The sequence below is a fragment of the Brassica rapa genome, chromosome A07 (assembly GCF_000309985.2).
Source record: "Brassica rapa cultivar Chiifu-401-42 chromosome A07, CAAS_Brap_v3.01, whole genome shotgun sequence".
NCBI classification, from domain to species: Eukaryota; Viridiplantae; Streptophyta; class Magnoliopsida; order Brassicales; family Brassicaceae; genus Brassica; species Brassica rapa.
Window position 1 is genome coordinate 7,824,113 of NC_024801.2, and position 22,721 is coordinate 7,846,833.

The 22,721-nt window shown below is 33.6% G+C and overlaps 1 protein-coding gene and 1 long non-coding RNA gene across 5 annotated transcripts; both read left to right on the forward strand.

The window, feature by feature from the left end:
• The first annotated feature begins 1,205 nt into the window (after positions 1 to 1,205).
• LOC103828546 lies at positions 1,206 to 8,705 on the forward strand. 2 transcript variants are annotated; one of them, XM_009104156.3, is made up of 7 exons: positions 1,206 to 4,150; positions 5,726 to 5,802; positions 5,878 to 5,932; positions 6,480 to 6,549; positions 6,669 to 6,744; positions 6,824 to 7,381; positions 7,472 to 8,705. In XM_009104156.3, the coding sequence occupies exons 1-7, from the start codon at positions 3,856 to 3,858 to the stop codon at positions 7,790 to 7,792; spliced, it is 1,452 nt and encodes a 483-aa protein (XP_009102404.1). In that variant the 5' UTR covers positions 1,206 to 3,855; the 3' UTR covers positions 7,793 to 8,705. The 2 variants fall into 2 exon arrangements, with proteins under 2 accessions (XP_009102404.1, XP_033131071.1); XM_033275180.1 differs by having other exon boundaries at positions 5,726 to 5,932.
• An 8,819-nt stretch (positions 8,706 to 17,524) lies between these two features.
• Positions 17,525 to 20,968, forward strand: LOC103828548. 3 transcript variants are annotated; one of them, XR_004449293.1, is made up of 6 exons: positions 17,525 to 17,812; positions 17,947 to 18,035; positions 18,152 to 18,287; positions 18,378 to 18,693; positions 18,772 to 19,392; positions 19,618 to 20,968. It is a non-coding gene; the product is annotated as an uncharacterized LOC103828548 (long non-coding RNA). The 3 variants fall into 3 exon arrangements; XR_001955284.2 differs by having other exon boundaries at positions 17,530 to 18,035; positions 18,763 to 19,392; XR_004449292.1 differs by having other exon boundaries at positions 17,531 to 18,035.
• The last annotated feature ends 1,753 nt before the right edge of the window (positions 20,969 to 22,721 follow it).

A 22,721-nucleotide genomic window follows, 5' to 3' on the forward strand; every position in this document is an offset into this window, starting at 1 on the left:
TAAAGTTACTAAATAGCTAAATCCATGAATCACTAGTTAGGTTTTATCATTTTTTGAATAAAAACAATTTATTAAAAAGAGTATTTTATCCTCACTAGTTACTGTAATTGAAAATATTTGAGAATTTGTTCCTTCGGAAACACAATGATCCAGAAAGCATATAATACTATATTGGTAATAATACATAAAATGGAGAGGGGGGTTATTCCGAGTGGGTTCATTGGAAAATGGGGATGGAATAGTTGCTGGATGGTTAGGACACACCGTCTTTAGAAACAAAGATGGGAGTAAGCCGTATGTCTAATTTTTGAAACATTTTCGGTTGTTTTGGTAGACGGAGACGAAATTGTTAGAGCGGACATCCCTTTTAGTGTATTTTCAAACAAAGATGGGTGGTGAACTCAATGGAGTGAGCTATAGTGATCCCTCAACTGTGATTATTTTCTTAAGAGATTTTAGTTTTTTTTTCAAACAAAGATGGGTGGTGAATTCAATGGAGTGAGTTATAGTGATCCCTCAACTGTGAAAAAGATTTAAGAGTTTGACGAGACAAATATGTATAGATATAATCTATCTTATTAAAACTCAAGTACAAATTAGGTTTGTTTGGAAACATGTATAGCAATTTTTTAAAAAAGTTTGTTTGGAAAGATAGATTGTACTTTAAAAAAAAAGTTTGTTTGGAAACATGGATTGCAGTTTTAAAAATGAGGTTTGATTGGAAACATAGATTGTAGTTTTAAAAAATAGGTTTGTTTGGAAACATGGATAGCACTATATTAAGAAGAAAAAAAGTAATGGACTTATACTTTTAAGAAAATTTGGAAGTCCATTATATTGTGAGAAATTATCTATCTGGTACATAATCGGGTTCGGTTCAGGTCTGTTTGAGTTTCGGGTTTCCGGGGTCAAAGATTTCAGCCTCATTCTAATATTTCTAAATTTCTGTTTGGGTTCATTTAGGATTTTTGCGGGTTCGGTTCGACTTCAGATATAATTTTAAATTACTTTTAAAATTTTAAAACTCATTATATATTTATATACTTTAAATTTATCAAAAAGTATAAACAAAATAATATATTAAATATAAATTTGAATAACATATGTCAGAATACCTAAAGGTAACATATAAATTACTTTAGTTCAAATATTTGGATAGAGAATCAATAATTATTTTAAGTATTTTTTGGTGTTTTAAGTATACTTTTACTATTTTATATATTTACTATTGATTATTTGTATATGTTTTCAAGTATTTAAACCAACTTAAAAGTATCATATATATTCTAGATGTTTTATATATATATAAAATCTAAAAATAATTAATATATATATAAGTATATAAATCTATTTCGTATACATTCGGATACCCGAAATACTTCGGTTCGGATCGGATTCGGTTTTGGTTCTCTAAAAACCAAAATTTTGAATAAGTCAGATATTTACTCAATTTCGGTTTGGGTTTGGTACTACTTTTTCGGATCGAGATCGGTTCGGTTCTTCAGATTCGGATATTTTGCATAGCCCTTATATTATTGACATGAAAAACAAATAGAAACATAATTTTGAAAAATATACCCGCGCGGACGCGCGGGTCAAAGTCTAGTTTTACATTATAACATAAAGATTTTAAAAGAACTTTTAATATCTTTTTGGGTTGAGAAAAAAACTCATTCACTATTAAAGCCTTGTGTATCTTCTCTCTCAGTCTATTCAAATGTCGATACTAAACTGAGCAATGAAGATCAAACGGATAATTACCTCCTTTCCCGTTATCCTAATTCTTGTGTTCATTTGTTTCAGATCCTATCACCTTTAAATTCTCTTCCAGTGTTTGAACTAGATCTTTGGGATCACTAAGCGTAAGATCGCATTTCACATATGTATTTTTATATTGCTCATGAACGATAATAGATTAGAGCTATGTATATGCAAAGTTAAAAAATTAATGTTTTAAAATGGTAAAAATTAAAGAAAAAGAAATAGAATTTTAAACCTAATTAACATAAAATTAGATTATGAAAGCGGAGGTGTTTTACATTTTTGTTGGAAAGATCACCAAAAAACCATCTATCAATAAAAATGGATGATAAATAATTCTTCTCTATTAAAATTTTAATAATTAAAATTTAGCACATATTTTAAAATATTAAAATTTTTAACTACTCTATATTTTTTGTTGTTTATTACATTATAATCTAATCATATGGTAATCGATTAAATTTAACTACCTCCAATTATGGTAAAAAATCTTCGAGCGACAACTCCAGGACAAATCTCTCTCCGCAACATACGGATCAACGACAATAAGTTCATACACACACATTTATGACGGAAAGACTCTCCGGAACACTAAGGACCACGACAAATGGTTTTACTTGCGGTACTATATATGGAACCTTTTATAAGTTTTAAATATGTAATTCTGCAAAAAAAATGTTATTATTTATAAACACATATTATTTATCATCTCATCCGAAAAATAAACCCTCAACAAATACATCTCTGATTGATCTGAATGAAAACCCTGGAATTTTTTCTTTGACTGGATTCGAACCTCAAACCTAGTATAGAAGTCTTTAAACTTGGTCATTAGGCCAATGAAATTTATAATCCCTACTTAAAGTAGTTTTTCTTCTTTAGTTATTTATTCCTGCATAAACTAAAGACTATCTTTTAACCAACATTTCCTTTTGAAAGTATATTTTGTAATGAATTGGCATATCCTTGTTGATTATAAATTTTGAACTTTTACTTTTAATAAAATTAAACCTATTAGTTATATGTATTAATATATATATATATATATATATATATTTTTAATTCTTATTGACGATGTATTTAATTTTTCAAAGTCTCTTATTAAATTGATTCAGTGATTATGCTAAGTATAACTTATTAATTTATTATTTTAAATTTTTACTTCAGTTTAATCAAAATATAATGATATTGATTATTAATATGTTTAATTTATATTTTTAGTAAAAAAATTATTTTAAGTATATAAATTTTAACTATATACTTTGTATTTATTTTTGTAGAATATTACTATTAATTCTGTTATATTCTATAAACAAACCCTTTTTCTTATGTTTGTTTATATATTGGTTATGTTTTTCGCTTGTTGTTTTTGTATATTCTTGCCAACGTTTTGTTCTCAAAAAGTTAAATTATAAAAATATAAAATTTTAATTATCACCGAACATACTGTAAAGCGTTATTCATTGTTCTAGAAGATGTATAATATAATTACACTGAATACTTAAAAAAAAAACAAAATTATACTGAATTTATAGAATTATTGTGTATACATGGATCCACATATTATATACATATAATTTAGATAGTACGTACCTCAGTGTTTACTCATAATCGTATTTAGAAAATGTTCAAAGATCTTCACAAATTGTTAACTCTAATATTTTCGCAAGAAAGTAAGTTCTAAACAACCACTGCGAATATTTCTTGGCTTCTTCTAACTTTAATTTATAACAGTTTTGTCATTCTCTGAAACGAGTCCGTAACCCCCCACCCCTCCCCATTAAAATTATGGTCTCGACTTTTTTGATCTTCTTGAAGGGTACAATTAGATAACTCATCTGCGATGTCAAAGATGACAAGCCAATCATTTCTTAATGGTCACTTAATTTTGTACCATAACCCTGAGTTACAGTTCATTGAACCTTGTCTTTTTGGGATTTATAAAAGTTGCTTTAATTTTTTGTTTTCTTCTTCAATGCATGGTATAGCTTGATTTTTTATTCACTCTGACTTGAAAACAAATCAAAACCAAAGGAGAAAAAACAGAGAAGTTGATAGAGATTTATAATAGCTCGTTAATTAAAAGTTTTTGAGATGAGTTCCCAAGAGCAGAAGAAGAAAGAAAAAGGAAAGGAAATTGTCACTTCCGAAGAAAACCCTACCACTTCCGAAGTCTCCATGTATTTCAGTGAGCAGGGAATAGCAGCTCTCCTAGAAGCTAATAAGAAAGATAATGCTGAGAAAGTTGGTACACAACAAAAGAAGAGTTCATCTTCAAAAATCAAGCCTTGCATTTTCTATACTTCAGATGAAAAGGCGAGACTGCGGTGGTCAAGCGACCTTCATGCTTGCTTTGTCAAAGCTGTTGAGAAACTTGGTGGACCGGATAGTTAGTAACAAAAATTCTTCTCTATAAAACTTACATTACTGCTTGAGTTCTTCGTTCCTTCACCTGCATATTCATTTTATTGATCTAATTTAATTTTGCATGTTATAGCCATCTTTAATTTCTACCTTTTCATGGTTTCTATGTTTTCTTTGAGTTTTAAGATTTTCGTGAGTTCATGCATGGATATAATCTAGGATGAAACTGTCGTCTCTATATTTGTGATCGGCATCTCTATGTGAGTTTATTCTATTTTACAAATATTTCAATTACTAGGATTCTTCCCTGTGTAAGATATATATTTTTATAGGAGAAAAAATGAGAAAAAAAATGCTGTGTTTTCAAGATTATAAATTTCCAAGAGTTCAAGATACGTATGATTTTTTTCTAGATACTAGAAAAATATTGGCTACAATTCTTTTTTTCCTTTTCTAGAGTATAATTTTGCAAGATATACCCCGGCTTCATTTCATTGATGGTCCTGTGCTGTTCGGTTTATTAGGCCAAACTCACCGACGAATTTTTTCTGGTTCTACGATTTCTGTAGACTCCATTTTAGTTTTCATGTACTATTTGGTTTAAGATCTTTAACCAAGTTCAATTCTGGAACTTTTGGTAAAGTCACTTTAACCGAATCATAAACACACCCATAAAATTTATTTTAATGCAATTAAAAAAGACAATTTTAAATAGATTATTCAGTTCAAAAATAAAACAATTGTAAATAGATGACACTTATTCCTTCTTTAGTTTAGATTGATTAACCTTAAATCATTCTTAACGAGTAAGGAAGAAAGTAATATATGTTTTTTATATAAGTAGATATGTGATTTAAAAGGGTATATACTAATAATTAAGTTAATATTTCAAAAACGAAAAACCATTTGTACAAACATTCTGCTTCTTAGAATACTTTCATTTTTTTTTTCCAAATCTGGTTATTACTAGAATGATTCGTTCTTAAGACATGATCACACATATTAGTTGTTTAAAATATTTTAAATATGTCTACCTTCTTTGGTGTTACAAAAAAAAAAATACCTACCGTCTTATTTTTATTTTATTTATTTTGAAACTTGAACTTGTTGAGGTATAAGTTTTGTTCAAATAAAGCTTTTAATCTGTGTTTTGTTGGTAGTATTGTAGGAATTTTAATTGTTAATATTTTATCTTACCTAATTTGGTGTAGCAATAAATAGGGAATGTTTATGATTTCTCTCAAGTTTTATTTGCGGCAAATAACTTTTCAAATAGTGTTGCTAACAAAAAAAAGTTTCCAATGTATTTCTTTGATTTTTTATGGTTTTAACTGATATAAAATTGACGAATACTTACTTTTAGCATTTTAGCACCCGAGATGACTAATTAAGCTGAAGGGATAAAATTCTTTTACCATCATTGTATTTTTACCATCATCGTTCATTTACTTACGAGTCCATGAATTGTTAACCTGAAGGGATAAAAAATTTAAAAAGATTGTAGCATGGTTGGTGAGACGACTAAAGTTCATATACAAATATGTGTTGGTACATATAAAAGAACACAGAACTTATATCACATATATTGCTGTTTCTACAGAGGCAACACCAAAAGCTGTCAAAGATACAATGGAAGTTGAAGGAATTGCACTTCACCATGTTAAGAGTCATCTTCAGGTCATATTATCCTATCTTCTTCATATGAATCATTTTTGTAATCTATTTAACACTCGAATCTTGGTATCTTTCCAGAAGTTTAGACTTGGAAGATGTAACATACGGGATGAAACAGATCAATATCATAAACGTATGTTCAGCTCCATTGCCTTAAGTTTTCGCTTCTATATTTTCTTCTTTGGTACCATTCTTGTCGAAAATTCATTTTAACTATTGTTTCAAAAAAAAAGATAAAAGATGAGTAGTAACTATAATATAAAATATACCAAACATCTGTTTCTGTACAATTCTTCTTTCTGAAAATTATAATATAGATATGATCATATAAAATTATTCCTGGTCAGTTTAGAAACCATATATAATATATATTCGTAATTTATAAACTAAGTTTATTTTTTACAGATGTTTCTACTTTATGGTATTTTGTTAAGATATATAAAAATATGTTTTAAGTAAAAAAATGTATTAGAAATATTATTTTATAAAAGAAAAAAATTATATGAAAAATATAGATAAATATTGGGCATTTTCTCTTGGTCTTAATATCCTTTACTTATTGCTTCTTCTATAATATTTGTTTAAAAACTCAAATCTTGATACATATATATACATTGTATATATATACACAAAATTACACAAACAAATCAAATGGTTTGTATTCTATCTTGTTTTTTAAGGTTACAGAACTGGTCGACGCTTTTTTAAAGCACATGCTGCATCAAATTCACCTCGCCCACAAGTAAACATGTAAGATAAATAAATACCACATATATATCATAATTTAGTACAAGTTTTTATAACAAAACTGGCCATTCTCATGACATATGATATGAGATCTCTGAACATAATGATACAAAATTGAGTAGAAGACCTAAAGTTATGGGAGATGTGAAGCCAAAGAAGGCAAAAGAAGACCATGGATCACTTTACATGCGTATAGAGGTAACCTTAGTTTTATTTTTTTCATTAATTAAAAAAATATATCGAATTGTTTTCCACTAATTTCGAAAATATTTTGTAGCACGATCTAAATTTACAAAGATGTCGCGAAGCAGAAAGAATGCAAATGGCTTTTGAAATAGAACATAACCGTAAAATGTTGGAGGCGCAATATTTACAAGCAGGCAAGGCTCCATCAATAACCAGTCAACACAGAAACTATATTTCGACAACAACTCAACGGCCATCATCACAAGTATTAGATCAGTGGTTAGCAGACCACTACTCCGGAAGACAGACCAGTGATTCACAACAACCAACTACTATGATTCCACAAACTACCACTTGTCTGCCCATGTTCCCTCTGGAGACAAAGACTACATTTTCAAAGTACGATCCACAACATGTGAATACCTCAACTCAAGAAAAGCGACAATTTAACAACAGTCTCAACTACAACATGACTCAAGGTTTCATCAATCCGTATGTGACTACTGAGCCCCAATCCATGCCTGGCTCATCCACTGTCACCACTCAGCCAGAACTTCAGCTCAACGATGATTGTCTCATTCACGACTTATATCGCAATCCAAGTTTCCTACCAACCTCAGTACCACAAACAGTTGATTCTCTTCATCAGGTAATCACAATCTTTCGAAAACTGATATTTCATATATAGGAAATCACACGGTTATAAATTATTTTAGTGATGATTGTTTTACTTCTTTAGGTTATATCCAACATCACATCTCCATTATCGACGGCACCACAACCAATACAAACATATGCTCCAAACCATACTTATAATTATCCTGAATACAATACTCTTGAAAGGGTTAAAGCCCAGCTCAGTGCATTACAATACTCAAGCACAAGCCGCATTCAAGCAACGCCTTTTTGTGAAACCAACTTATCGTCTTCTGTCACAAGGGATGATGAGGAAGATCCAGTAGATATGTATATTGACTGGGGTAAATATGAAGAAGTGGATATTGATGAACTTGATCCAGTTGAAGCACTCTTGGCTTTAGGTTTTTCAGTAAGTCCTTAACCTTAATATTTAAAACTCTCAGTACGTTTCTCCCCAAAACGTTAAAAACAAAAAATAAAACTCTCAGTACTGTTGTAATTTATACGTTGATCATAATAAGCCTGTATTATAGAGTCAGAGAACTTGATTTACCTTTATCGGTTTAGTGTTCATAGTAAATACAAATCTAAGCTTGAACTGTAACACGTATTATGTGTCTGCCTTCATCAACACTACCGTCATCAACCAAATGTTTTTCTCTGTCTTCCCTTGGAAAATTTTCATGTATCTCATAATATTAAGTGGCGTATCTCTTGTCGGACCGCGAAAGTACTTATTAAAAATCACAAAAAAAAAGCGTATAAACGACAATGTAAAAAACATTTTTAGAAAATTGTCAAGGAAATAGATGAATTCACACAATTGAGATTTGATTTCTTTTCTTAACTAATAAAAACTCTCGTAATGTGTAATGTATAACAGTTATGCGATTTTTGAATTCCAAAATATACTTATATGAGACTGTTTTGCAACATTTGAAACAGAATCTACGAACTCTAATCTAGGATATACTCTCGACACTTACGCTAAGATGAAGACTAAGACTTTTTCTAGAAGTTTCTATTTGCGTTAAGGCATATGATATAATGAATAGGTTAGGCATATATCTAAAAAATTTATCAACAAGATAAATTTAAATTACAAAGAAAACAGAATATTCGAAAAATAATCTTTATTTTTGTGCGAGTTGACGGCAACGAAAATATACTGATAATTATCTGGAAGTATTCCAAAATTATCTTGAAACAGTCTAAAACGCTTACAATTTTATAATATCTTAGACACAATCTCTTAGAATTATCTAAGATATTATACAAAAATCCTAGTAAAAATTTGCTTCAAAAGACATCTTTTGTGGGCTAAAACCCATATTCAGAAAGACCCTCGTCTGGCCTGGCGGCGATAGTGCGAGCGTGTGTTGTTTACATAATGAATCATCTCGCTCCTTCTTCATAGTGTCTGTATAAAGTATTGAAACTTGTTAAGAAATTGGCATATTTATACTACAATATTTATCTTGTTGTAAGCAATATGAAAATTGTTACTCTTACATTTCATTTAAGTGAAATGCTTTCAAATACTTCAACTTCCTTTCTAATCACCCTTCCTTCCTAACTGCGGTTGAAAATGCATGGGTTCTAAGTGGAAGCACGGCTCTTGACCTCCATATGTTGGGCTTCAAACTAAAATCGATAAAGAGAGAGTTAAAAACACTAAACAGAGAGAGATTTTCAGACATTGAAAAGAGAGTTTTGGAAACTAACAGTTTGCTTAAAGATGTGCAGGTACAAGCTTTAGCAGTTCCAACCCCAGCTACCTTCAAAGAAGAAAAAGAGTTGATGGCGAAATGGACTTTCCTTCGAGGGATTGAAGAGGCTTTCTTTAAGCAAAAATCAAGAATTAACTGGCTGCACTTGGGAGATCAGAACACAACCTTCTTCATTAGAGTAGCAGCAAGCAGGAAAGCTTTTAACTCCATCCGTTCCCTCCTCCTGGCCTCTGGGATTCTAGTATCTGATCCAGCGGAAATATGTCAAATTGCTATCGATCATTTCCAAGGCATTCTGGCCCCTCCCAATCTTCCTCAGATTGCTTCTACCCTCTATTGGCTTTCTCAACTTCAGCCATTCCGTTGCTCAGAAAACCAGAAACTCATACTCTCAAGCTACCCCTCCGCAGCAGAAATCCAGTCCACCATCTTCAAACTCAATCCTCATAAATCTCCTGGACCGGACGGCTTCACCTCAGCTTTCTTTAAGGACGCATGGGCGGTTGTCGGTTCTGAAACTACTTCTGCGATCCAGAAATTTTTTATCACTGCTTTCTTGCCAACTGCCACCAACGCCACAATTCTGACTCTCGTACCTAAAAGACCGGGCGCTTCATCCATCTCAGACTTCAGGCCAATTTCCTGCTGCAACACAACATACAAGACAATTTCAAAGATACTTGTAAAGCGCCTGAAATCTATACTACCAGAGGTCATCCTCCCAAACCAAACGGCGTTCATCCAAGGCAGGTTACTAATCGAGAACACTATTTTGGCTTCTGAAATTGTCCAAGGCTATCACAAGATTGGGGGTCCCAAAAGGATCACCTTAAAGGTGGACATAGCTAAGGCCTTTGACACAATAAGATGGGAATTCATATTCCAATGCCTAAGAAGTCTGTCTGTGCCTGAAGTATTCTTAAGATGGTTACATGCTTGTGTATGTACTACTTCTTATTCCCTAGGTTTCAATGGATCTATCTATGGTTACTTCAAGGGTACCCGAGGCCTAAGGCAAGGTGATCCACTAAGCCCTTATCTCTTTGTGCTAGCTATGAATTGTCTTTCTCTTATGCTAAATAAAGCGGCAAGGAATGGGGTTTTTGGCTACCATGCAAAATGTCAAAGAACAGCGTTAACGCACCTCTGTTTCGCTGATGATCTCCTAATATTCTGTGATGGCTCCGGCTCCTCTGTCAACGCCATATTGGACATCCTCAAAGACTTCGAGCTGCGATCTGGTCTGGCTATTAGTGTTGAGAAGACGTCTCTCTTTGCAGCAGGAATAAAACCTCATGAACTAATCCAGATAAAGACTTCCACTGGACTATCGGAAGGAACCCTGCCTGTGAGATACTTAGGAGTACCCTTATGCACCAAGAAACTCACTCTCACAAACTGCGCTCCTCTCCTTCAATGCATCAAGTCTAAGCTGCACTCATGGACCGTGCGCACACTCTCTTTCGCAGGTCGGCTCCAGCTCTTATCAACTGTCATAGCAGGGATTGTCAACTTTTGGTCTTGTGCTTACATTCTTCCTAAAGCCTGCATTGATGAAATAGACTCTTTGAGTAGCAGATTTTTATGGAAAGGCAAAACAGATGGACCTAACTCGGCAAAAGTGGCATGGGACTCAGTGACAAAACCAAAACTAGAAGGAGGTTTAGGGCTCAGAAACTTATCTTACTGGAACATGGCCGCTGCAATCAAGCTTATCTGGATCTTATTCTTCAGACCCGCTTCCATCTGGTCCTCCTGGTTCCTCTGGGAAGTCCTTGATGGGAACATAAACAACTTTTGGGTCATCAACACTAAACAGAAACATTCGTGGATGACAAACAAGTTGATCTTACTTGGCGCTACCGCTTACCCATGGATCAAGGTGAAACTAGGCAATGGGGAAACGACTTATTTCTGGTCATCAAACTGGTCCCCCTATGGACGCATCAGAGATTACACGCACAGTGAGTCCTCAACCTCTCTTGGAATAGCATCTAACTCAACTCTGGCAGAGCTTTGGGAGATGGATCATTGGATTCTTCCTGCAGCAAGGTCAGAAAAACAAGTCAGAATCTTCTCGCATCTCACCACCCTTACTATCTCGGATCAACCAGATCATTTCGAATGGTGCCCAAACGATCTGCCCTCGGAGAAATACTCAACCAATCTCATATACAATTTAGTCAGAGAAGCAGCTCCGGTTGTTACCTGGCACAAGGAGGTTTGGTTCTCAGGTGGGATTCCTAAGCATAAATTTCTGACTTGGTTAATGATCTTAAACCGTTGCCCAACAAAGGACAGGATGCTCCAATGGGGCCTTCAGACTGATGGTTCATGTATCTTATGTGGCGGCAACAATGAATCAAGAGATCACCTTTTTTTCCAGTGCATTTATTCCTCTGAAGTCTGGTCTGTTTTCGCTCTCCGTTGTTCGGTTGCTTCTTCTCCAAGTTGGGAATCAACGCTACTATCTCTCAAGAGTTTCTCAGGCTCTCGACTGTGGAGGAAGCTACTTCTTCTCTCTTGGCAGGCCACAATCTACTCTCTTTGGACGGAACGCAATCATAGGCTCCATCGAAATCACTTTCGGTCCCCGGCTTCTCTCGTTGCTGAAATAGACAAGATCATCCGACTCCGGATTGCTAGTTACCGCTTCTCTAATCCAGGTGAATCATCCGACCTTCTCCAACTTTGGTTCGCTGCTTCGTGATCGTCGACGACACCAAAGCTCGACCAATCTTCTTACTCTTCCATCCAAGTTGGGCTTTTCTCTACACTATATTTTGGGTTTTAACAAGTTTCGTATTGGGCTCTTTAATATGTTAACTAGCTTAAGCCACTTGGCTAACTATGCTTAATGCATTGTAACATTTTATTTCTCATGCTTTTTAATAGAAAATCTTTTAGCAAAAAAAAAAAACTTTTTCACATTTCTCTTTACATTTAATCTAATAGTTTACACATCCCAAAGGCTTATAAATTTGGGTTCCAACAATCCACCAAATAAATATAAATTACTCTAAACATATGCAGACTCTACTTAAACAATAAACTAGACAAACAAATTTTTCGAGATCATTCTGCATATGAGGTAGCAGCATATTCCAGCCTTGAACCACGGATTGTTAGTACTTGTCGGATTTTTTTGGAGGTGAATATGATATCTTGAACTACCCAAAATTTGTGTAAACTGAGAAAACATATATAGCTAGCCCATATTTGTCTTCTCGTAGAGTTAAGTTTCTATTATGTTCATTTGGGCTGTGAACTTTCTTGGTTCTTTATAAGTGAGCTGAGATTAAAGTTTGAACGTCATCCTCCTAAAAACGGCCACATTTAAAACTCACCAAGTGATTGTCACTAGAACCTATCATACACAAAAGAATCATGTAATAATATATATATATATGAAGGTTTATGGTCTTATCTCACTGAAAAACATTGTTATATCTTAAATATTTACAAGAAGCATTGTTTGTCATCGTGAAAACTAAGTAATTCTCAATGATTTAATCAGATTATGTTTGACTTGTTATCCTTTTGAACCGACATCTTAGATCTCCAATCACATTGGTGGAGTTCCATCAAACATATTCTAAGTCATAGACAATAAACTCATTTCGATTCGTTTAATGATTTCAATACTTGGTCTCTTGATAAATCTTTGGTAAATGGGTATGCAAGGTTGTCAGTTGACTTGATCTAATCCACATATATAACACCGCTTAATATTAAGGCTCTGAATGAGAACTGCGGTTTGAGCGGTGCGGGACAAGCGATTTAACTGTGGTGCGGTTTTAACAGTTATAAAAACGTATAGATATATGGTATATGTAGAGATTTTTGTTACAGTTAACTGCGGGGCGGGACGGAGCGGTTCGTAACATTCGAAGCCTAAGTGTCTAATGGCTTTATGTCATCGTCTGATGTAACGTTATTTGCCATTATATAGAGTATTACGTTCTCGAGCTATAGTCGACTGACAGTTGTAGTGTATGCATAGAGGTAGGACTGGTTTTTTTTCCACAATGGAATATCTTCCCAAAATTTACGAAGTCACTTTACTTCATAGCTGCTTTGTCTAACGTAATGAACTTAGGCTCCATGGTTGATCTGGAAAAAACTAAAGAAGAGTTTTATGAATTACCATTATCAGTAGTCTGCATCTTAGCACTCGAGACATGGTCATCTATCTTAACATATCTTAAAGAAAGTTGTTCCCAATTTGATTTACCAGTTTTTTTTTCTTTTTTTGTAAACATTTGCTTTGATTTGACGCAGTAAGATTTTCTTTCCTTCCTTCAAGATTCGACATATACCATGAGCAACTAATCTAGTGGCGGACAAGCTTGTACGAGGTGCTTGGAGTTCCCTACAGTTGTGTTCTATGTTGATTCAATACCACCGGTTTAGTTTTCTGAACCGGTGGGTCTTTTATTATAGTTTAGTTATTGTTGTTAAAAAAAACATTTGCTTCGATTTGATTAGCAGATTAATAAAAATAACAAACTTCTCTTTGCTCATTTTATAATTATCTCTTTCATTAAAATCTACATTATAATGAGGTACTTTGCTCACTCCTAAGCGTGCCACACCAGCGTTTTGTGGGTTCCACTTTAAAAAAATGTGAAAAAGTGTCAAGCCCAAGGCTCGAACCTGGGTTGTGTGAAAAAAAGTGTCAAGCCCATGGTTCGAACCCGGGTTATTGAGATATAAACACCATCATTTATACCACTAAACTAAAGATACTTTGTACATTGATGGCCGAAACTAATATATATTTATGAAGGTCGGAAGGCCTTGTTTTTTTCGGCTTCCTCTGAGGGTCGGGCCTACATGTGTATTATGGGTTTCATTTTTAAATGGGATTTATCACGTAATATGAAAAAAGCTCAAGTTTGCAACAATTATAGTTTTCCCATATTGTAAATTGTCGTCGTTTAACATGAGTTAGGGTTCTTTTACAGAGTTGTGCCGTATGTCTGTTCGTAAACTATATTTTCACCAGTGAACTCTTCATCTCTCCATCTTAAATTGCTTGATCATAAATGTTCCTGATTTCTAGCCCCTCTGTAAACCTATATACATATGATTCTCATCTTTGATGAACTCAATCTTTATCTCCACAAAACTCATTAATTCCTCTTAACTTTAACTACTGTCTAGAAAATGTCTCTCTCTGCCTCTCCAGTTCCTCACACCGACATCCGTCACTCAATCTTCGAGTCTCTCCGTCTTGGTCGTAGTAGTCAAAGCATAGCCTCTGGCCTCCTCCGCTTCTGAGATTCCCTGAACTTCAAGAAAGACAGTGAGTTTATGGGAATCACGATTCTCTTTCTTGATGAAAATGTAAGTTAATTTTCGATCTATCACACTTATTTAACATAATTATTTTTAATTGATTTCCTGATTCTTTGTTGAATAATATTATTTGCAGATTTCGTGATTCATGGGTTTATTCCCGTCGGATGTGCTAATCATTACATGCCATCTTTGAAAGCCGGTTCCACTGTGAAAGTCGATCGTTTTGAGGTTGCTAGGTTCTCAAGCATGTACAAGATAACTGATCATCCATTCCTCATTCGTTTCATCTCACCAACTATTATTGATGAAGTCAACACAGGTGCTCCTGAGATCAATCTACAGTCATGATTAGACTGTTCGAAAATTTCCAAGTGATTACAAACACAAACCTAAAACTCCTAGGTATATTATCATATTGCATTTGAGTTTATATTATGTTTTGATATCATAACTGATATTTAAACTCGCAGATGTGGTTGGGCAAATCTGTTCTGTCCAGGGCTCTAGCCTTGCCAAAGAAACAACTCGAGTCGTTGTCCGTCTTCTAATTGATCCATAAGAAACAATCAACACACAATTCTCTTTACAATACTGTTTATATTGTGCTAACATAAATAATCAAAAATATTTCCTACCCAAGATATGTGGTCGTCTATTTATCTCCCTTACTTATCAAATTAATTTTACACAAACATTTATTTTACAGTTTAAAAGAAACCACAATAACCCAAACAATCAAAACACCAAAAACTAGAATCCAAAAAAAAGACTAATCATTAATGATCACCTCTCTTTTTTGTCTAATCTTACAAATAAACTTCAAAACAAATATACCAAACCAATCAGCTCAACCAAAACTCAACGACGCATACATTGAGTCAGCTAAACAAATACAAACTACACGGTCAACTATTTAATAATTTACAAATTTACTTTCACAAATGCTTACAAGAAGACGAAGACGAAAACCAAGATCAGTGAAATTGCCTAAACAAAAAAAGCAGAGTAAGTTACGAACACTGATAAATACAACTAACAATGATTTTTATTTACATATTACCCATCAAATAAAAGAGAAACAAACATAGCCACACCAGGAGAAATAAGAGACAATCTCGACAGACACAAAGGCGGCAAAAACATCTCCACCTGCTTACTCCTCTTGTCTTATGAAAATAGCTTACATGCTCAATGTCAACATGCCAATGTTATTGTCTTCTTATAAGAAATACATAAATTCGTTTAAAACTCATTAAAACTCAAATACTCAAAATTGTCACTCATTTTATAGTTATTTCTACAAATCTTCATGTATTTGTTTTAAAGGTTCGGTAAAAGCAACAAATTTAAAAAAAAAACATATAACAAACATAATAAGGATAATAAAAATTATTACTTAATACACACAACTTACACAACTAAACTGGAGAAAAAAATATTCAGAAACAAAAAGTACTATCAACAACTTTAATATAATTTATGTAGTCTCAATAGTACAAGAAACAAATTAAAAAGACAAACAAACAGTAATTCTCAGTGACACAACAAGCAACACCACAAACAATACCAAACACATTACTAACATAGTTTAGTCATTCATAAGTGGAGAACAATGTATACACAGTTCATCATCACAACTCTAATCCTATAACAATAAAAAACTTGAAAAACAATGATCAACCCAAAACGCAAAATTCATAAATACAATAACCCTAGAAAATATTGAGATGAAATAAGAATTATGTCCACAATCCCGCGCTAGCACGGAGAAATGCCCATAGTCTGAAGAATGACTTACTTTTGCAATATACGTGAAAGAAATACAAAACCTGGAAGAGAGTTTCAGAATTTTGAGATAAAACACATTCCCATGATTCAAAATATGATGGCAAATAATTTTGCGCATAGTGCTAAGAGTCAGTAGCAAATCTAGACAGAAGAAACACATCTGCCTCTGACCACTAACAATATATATATATATATAACTTTTGGCTATTGTGTAAACGTTATAATTAGCTTCAGATTGTTAAACAAGATGGTATACTGGTTATAGGTGGTAGATTCCAAAAGACAGTCGTTATTTTTGTTTTGTTTTCAGTCCATATTTGTTTTGGGTTTTTCAGACCGGGCAGGAGAAGAGTCAACTACCTTAATTTATCCATATATATACCAAATCTCTTTTCTAGGTAGAATCTATCTATCTATAATAATAAAGGAGATTTCTCCCCTTTATTAGGCCGCCACGTTAGCATGGAAAGGTGGGCGAATTTGGATACATGGCGTACTTTTTTAAACCATATTGCTTTTTCGGTGGCTTTAGTTTTTTTTCTTCCGTCAAGAGTTAAATTGATTAAAGGCCCAAGCCCAGAACATTACAAAGCCCAAACAAGGCCCAAAACCCACCTAGAGAAACCCTAGAAAAAAAACAAGCGCGGCGCCGCCGCTTCGATCCACGGCCTCACCCTCGCTTCAAGCCACCACCAGTGATCCAAACGACGATCCACCAGGGCACACCAGCACTCACTAGCTCCACAACCTCTTCACCGCAAACGCTTTCAACCCATGTATTCCCAATATCGGAGAGAATCAATCAGCATACCGAGATCTCATCCGCCTCCATTCATCACCGGAACTGAGAAGAAAGCTTCGCCGAGACATCAATACCGGAGAGCTTCGATCGTCCTCCAACGAGAGCTCCTCTAACGAAACCAAAACAAAACCGCAAAAACAAAGATAAAAACGAAACCCTAAAACGGAACTAGGGAACCAAGAGCCGGCGACGCAAGCAAGGAACGCCTTCACCCCCCAGACACTAAAGTCGACGATAGCAGAGCTGAAGAAGCCTCCACCTCCCGGAAACAAGGCAGGCGGCGATGGAGCTGTAGAAGCCTCCACCTCCCAGAAACAAACCCTAATCTGACAAGCCAACTTCACCACACAAAACCCTCCACACGATCGCATCGTTACTCCAACCGTAGCGCCACCCAGGATGTTGGTTCACTCCTCGAGTTGACGACAGCGGATGGGGACTGGACCAGAGCTCCGACAAGCAGGTCAGGGAGAGGAGGCGAAGGAGAAGCAGGAGAAACCTTTTGAACGGAAGAAGATGGGCTCCGACGACGGCACGGCAGATCTACTTCTCTCTCACTTTTTTCGGTGGCTTTAGTTTTAATTTATCCATTTATTTATTATTCATTCACATTTCCATGCTGACGTGACTTCTCCTTCGTGACAAAAAAAAATTATTCATTCACATTTCACATTTCTCATTAGCTCAACCACTTTAGCCTCTCATATGTCTGAAATCTAAAACTCTATGCAATCTAATTGTGTTGTCTTCCTCAAACTGAACAGTTACTTTCGGTTCCGATTCTTCTCTTCAACGTTTGCTTCCCACTTTTACTCTAGTAAAGCTCCACTCTTTACTGCAAGAAACCAAAATGCATAAATCTATTCACATGCCCTCTGCTCAACACTTTATATATCCCTCTTCTTCATGGATTTCTCTTTCACCCAAATCACGCAAACCTTTTTTTTTCAGAGCAATCGATGGGTATCCAGAATGGCGAAATCTACCGGCCAATCCCTTTAGCTTTTCATTTGTGTGTGTGTAGGTGGAGCAAACAGCAGGTGAGATCATGACCCTGAATTGTAAAATCTCTCTCACCAATTTAGTTTAGTAGCGAATCATTTATCGTTCCTCTAATTGACTCCTTTGATAACTTACTAATAAATGGTTTTGACAGCTTCAAAATCTTAGACGAAAGGCACAGCTTCAAGATGTTGAACTAGAAGAACAACCAAACAACTAAAGGAGACACTAGAAATTTCTAGCGAGATGCAAGGAAGCAAAAGAAGTTATTAAATAAAACCACCGCTCAGGTAAAGTTGTCCCCTCTGCTATATGAGTGCGTGCAAAAAAAGAAAGAAATCATGTATGCAACTTACTGATGTTTCAATGAAACCATGCAGTTGAAAAACATGGCTGAAAGACACATTTTAAATCAGCTCCGGCCATCAAGTGTACTTGTCATAACTCATTTGGTTTCAGCCATGATTACTTTGCCCCTTCTTCTACCACATTAAACCGTACTTACAGTCGAGAAACAGAGCCTTCTGTCTCAAAACTGTCCCAGCGTTTTCTGAGGGACCAGCACACCTGTTTTTGGTGGTGAAATTTACCTTCATCAAGCGAATCAGGCTGCTGAATCGATATATAGGATCAGCACTCTCACAACCTTAGCAGGAGGGGCAAGTGATCTCAGATTTTCAAACGCGTCCGTTTCAGGTACATGATATTCTTTTTCTTATTTTGAGGGATTAGGTTGAAGATGAAATGAACTTAACTTGATGATAGTGATGGCAGCCTAAAGCGGTTTATCGAGAAACAAGCAGAAGAGTTGTGGGCGGAGAACAAAGGACGAGTTTATGAACAATACAAAGTATGGATAATCATTGACAAATCAAGTGTCAGTTTAGGAAGTGGAGACTTGTCTCATCAATATTATTATCCAGTTGAGCGCATGGTCGCATTCAACATCTTCTGGGTGGCATTGCATAACCGAAGAATCTTCAGATTTTCTTGGTTTGGTTACACTTTGTTTACTGCATTTTATGCAGTTATAATAAAAAAAAATTTATGACGCAGGACAGAAGAAACCGGTTCCAAATAAGATCAAAGCTTTAAACGGGTAAAGGCAAAGCTCCTAGAAAGATTTCACTCACAACTCGGTCCTGTCCGAGCTTGAAGCGAACATTTTGGTAATTGAGTTAAGACAGGTTTAGGTTCCATACATTCAAAACGAATTGTGGTCTCAAAGGTCATCTCTATGGTAAGTTATATACTGTTATCTACTACAATTAAACCTGGAAATAGTTTGTGTTTGATGGAAGTTCAAACCACCCTCGCGGTTGCAATGTTTCTCCTCTCCTGCGGTCTACCAAATCTATTGCCCTTAAGTTTTCTGATTCTTCTTCTGGAGTCCCAGTAAGATCACTTTGTTGTTTCGTCTTCAAGCCTTTTGACTTTTGTATGCAAGTTTGGTTTAAAATGTTGTTTGAATGAAAAGATCAATCATAATAACCGGGAAGCCTTAAAACGTTATCTTTTTGTTCATTTCACTGATGCACACAGTATAATGCAAATATATTATTACTTTCGAAACCCCTGGAGTGAAGTCAATGTTGATGTCGTATTTTCTCTTCTTCACAGACGCTGGACGAGAGGTAGAGTGTAAGCAGCTACCTGGTCATGGTTGTCCTTCAATATGGTTCTGCTGTTCTTATCAATGTGCCAATGCCGTTGTCTCTTATCTCAACATGGTTCGTGGACGTGCTGCTGGGCTGTTTATAGAAATGAGAAAAGATGATCATTGTCCTATAACCTTTCTGTTAAAAATTAGTCTTACTTCAGTATTTGTCAAGTTTTACGATGAACAACCCTTCTGTTGATGTTGTGTTAGATTATGCTGTAAGTAGAAGCCTCTATTGACTGAAGAAATGCAGGTGGCCCTGACTACATTGTTCTAAAAACAATTCTTTTAATATATAAAAATATTAAGTTTAGCTTTCTTGTCAACAATTGTTGATCTAACTCCTCTATCTAGTTCAAATTAACATAACATATACACTCCATTTTTATAGTGGTTAGACAAAAATGATGTCCAATAAATATATTTTTCTTTTATCTCAAATAAGAAATTAAAATTGTAAATTAGTCAAACTCACAAATTAAATAACCACAAATTTCTCTTATATTTTACAAATATAAAGATCATATAAATATGGTAAACGACATTTTTTCCCTGGCTATAATGTGTTTTTTATACATAGAACTTTGCATACGTAAATCGTTTACATATAAATTTTGTCCCTGGCTTTAATTGAATTTTAAGAAGTCAATTGTCAAAGAAAAAAATGTAGTAACCACCAAACATATACAGCCTACGTTTCCATCACATTTTTATATGTTATATTCATTTCAAAAGAACCTATTTAAGTTAACTATATAATTTATGTGTCTTAATATCAAATATTAGTATGATACTGATATTTATAATTAGTCTACTTTTAAGAAAATATAAAATTTTAGTCCTGAAAATATTAAATATTAAAATATAACTTTTATTAATTTTATTAACTTAATATTTATCAAGAAGTTATGTTAAAAATTATTTCTTATTTAAAAGTGTATCTAATTTGGATTTAAAATATACTGTTACATATAAATGTGGATTATTAGGTATATATCTGATTCAAATAATAAGAGGATATGAATGATGTAGGATTTTATTCAAAAAAGTGTTGATATGTTGTTTTTAGTTTAATATTTATTGATGTAACAATTAATAAATAATAATAATACAAAATAAAACAAATGAAATTAAACAAAGTACAAATTATTTCAACTTCAGTATTTATGTAGAAAGTGGTCAATTTTATTTATTTATTAAAATAAATTTAAATAAAAATATATATTATGATAACTAAAATAAGAAAATTTGAGGATAAAAGTGACAAAAGATAAATTTAAACCATTTAAATATAAAATCAAATTATTAAATGATATATTTTTAGTAGAGTAAAACTTTGCGCGAAGCGCAGAAAAACCACTAGTAGTCTTAATAAAATCTGTTTAAGATGATAACAAAAGAAATGTATAGATGTGGCCAAATTAATATATGGCTCCGAATGGTGACTGCGGTTTGAGTGGTGCGGGACAAGCGGTTCAACTGCGGTGCGGTTTTAACAGTTATAAAAACATATAGATATATGATATATGTAGAGATTTTTGTTACTGTTAATTGTGGTGCGGAGCGGGACGGTTGTAAACATTCGAAGCCTATATCTATACGGATAAATGTTTATTATTTAGGTAACAATGAAATAAATATGTTGAATGAGAAATTGTAAAATACGACTGAGTTGGAAAATATGAACAAATTTTTTGCTGACAAATGATTCGAGAATACTGAGAGTTCGAATGGGAGATGGAACAAAAGTGGTTCCTACACCATTGTCAAGCATCCATCTAATATTTGCCATTCAAGAAAAATAATAACAAAAGTGTATGTTCCACTTTTTAAAAAATCTGATCCACAAATGGTTCATTTTGTAAAGAAAACCTAAGAACCACTAGTAACCAATGACAAATGATTCGAGAATACTGAGAGTTCGAATGGGAGATGGAACAAAAGTGGTTCCTACACCATTGTCAAGCATCCATCTAATATTTGCCATTCAAGAAAAATAATAACAAAAGTGTATGTTCCACTTTTTAAAAAATCTGATCCACAAATGGTTCATTTTGTAAAGAAAACCTAAGAACCACTAGTAACCAATGGCGGACCTAGGATTATATTTTAGAGGTGTCACTAATTGGGTTTGGCCCAGTTTGAAATTAGTATGAGACAAATTTTTTAAAAGAGGTGCCAAAATGAAGGGTCGAACTCAGGTTGCACAACTAAAGGTGGGTCAAATGGGGAAGAAACATACCAACTGAGCTACGGGATTTTCCATCATACTTATCAAACTTGCTAAAATATATTTTTAACCTGTGTCAGCTGAACCACATTTGTTCAAAGTGGGTCCGCCTCTGCTAGTAACAGTAAACACCCTTCGTATTTGGAGTGGTACAAGTGGTTCTTTTTTCTTAACATGTAATATATTATTATAATTTATAATAAAGTAATATTATATAATTCATTATTATTTATTATAGTTAAAATATATTTTAAATTCATCATTCTACTAATATATACTTTAAATTTATTTATGTATAAGTTTATCATTGTTAAAAATATATATTAAGATTTATTAAATATATATTAAGATTTATTAAATATATATTAAGATTTATTAAATATATATTAAGATTTATTATATTTATGTTGACTATTATTATTTTTAAATAATCGTAACTTAAATAAATAAACATAAATAAAATTTTTAAATCATCCAAAATAAGATAAATATTTCATTTTAAAAATAAAAAGAATAATAAATATGTTTAAAATATTTTTTATATTATATTGTGAATAAATTTTATTTATTTATAAAGTACTTTTAAGAATATTTTTTCTTAATTATCAAAATAAATAGTATAATAAATATTTATATATATTAATTTAAATTTGTACAGTACTTTGAACCACTTTTTATCCACTTTCACCATTCAAATATATGTTTTGAACCGCTAGATCCGATTGATCCACACTTGTACCACTTGATACGCTTGATCCACTCTTGTTGTACTCGATCCGCTAGAACCACAACGCTTGATCCGCTTGATCCGCTTTCTCCATTCGGAGCCTGAAT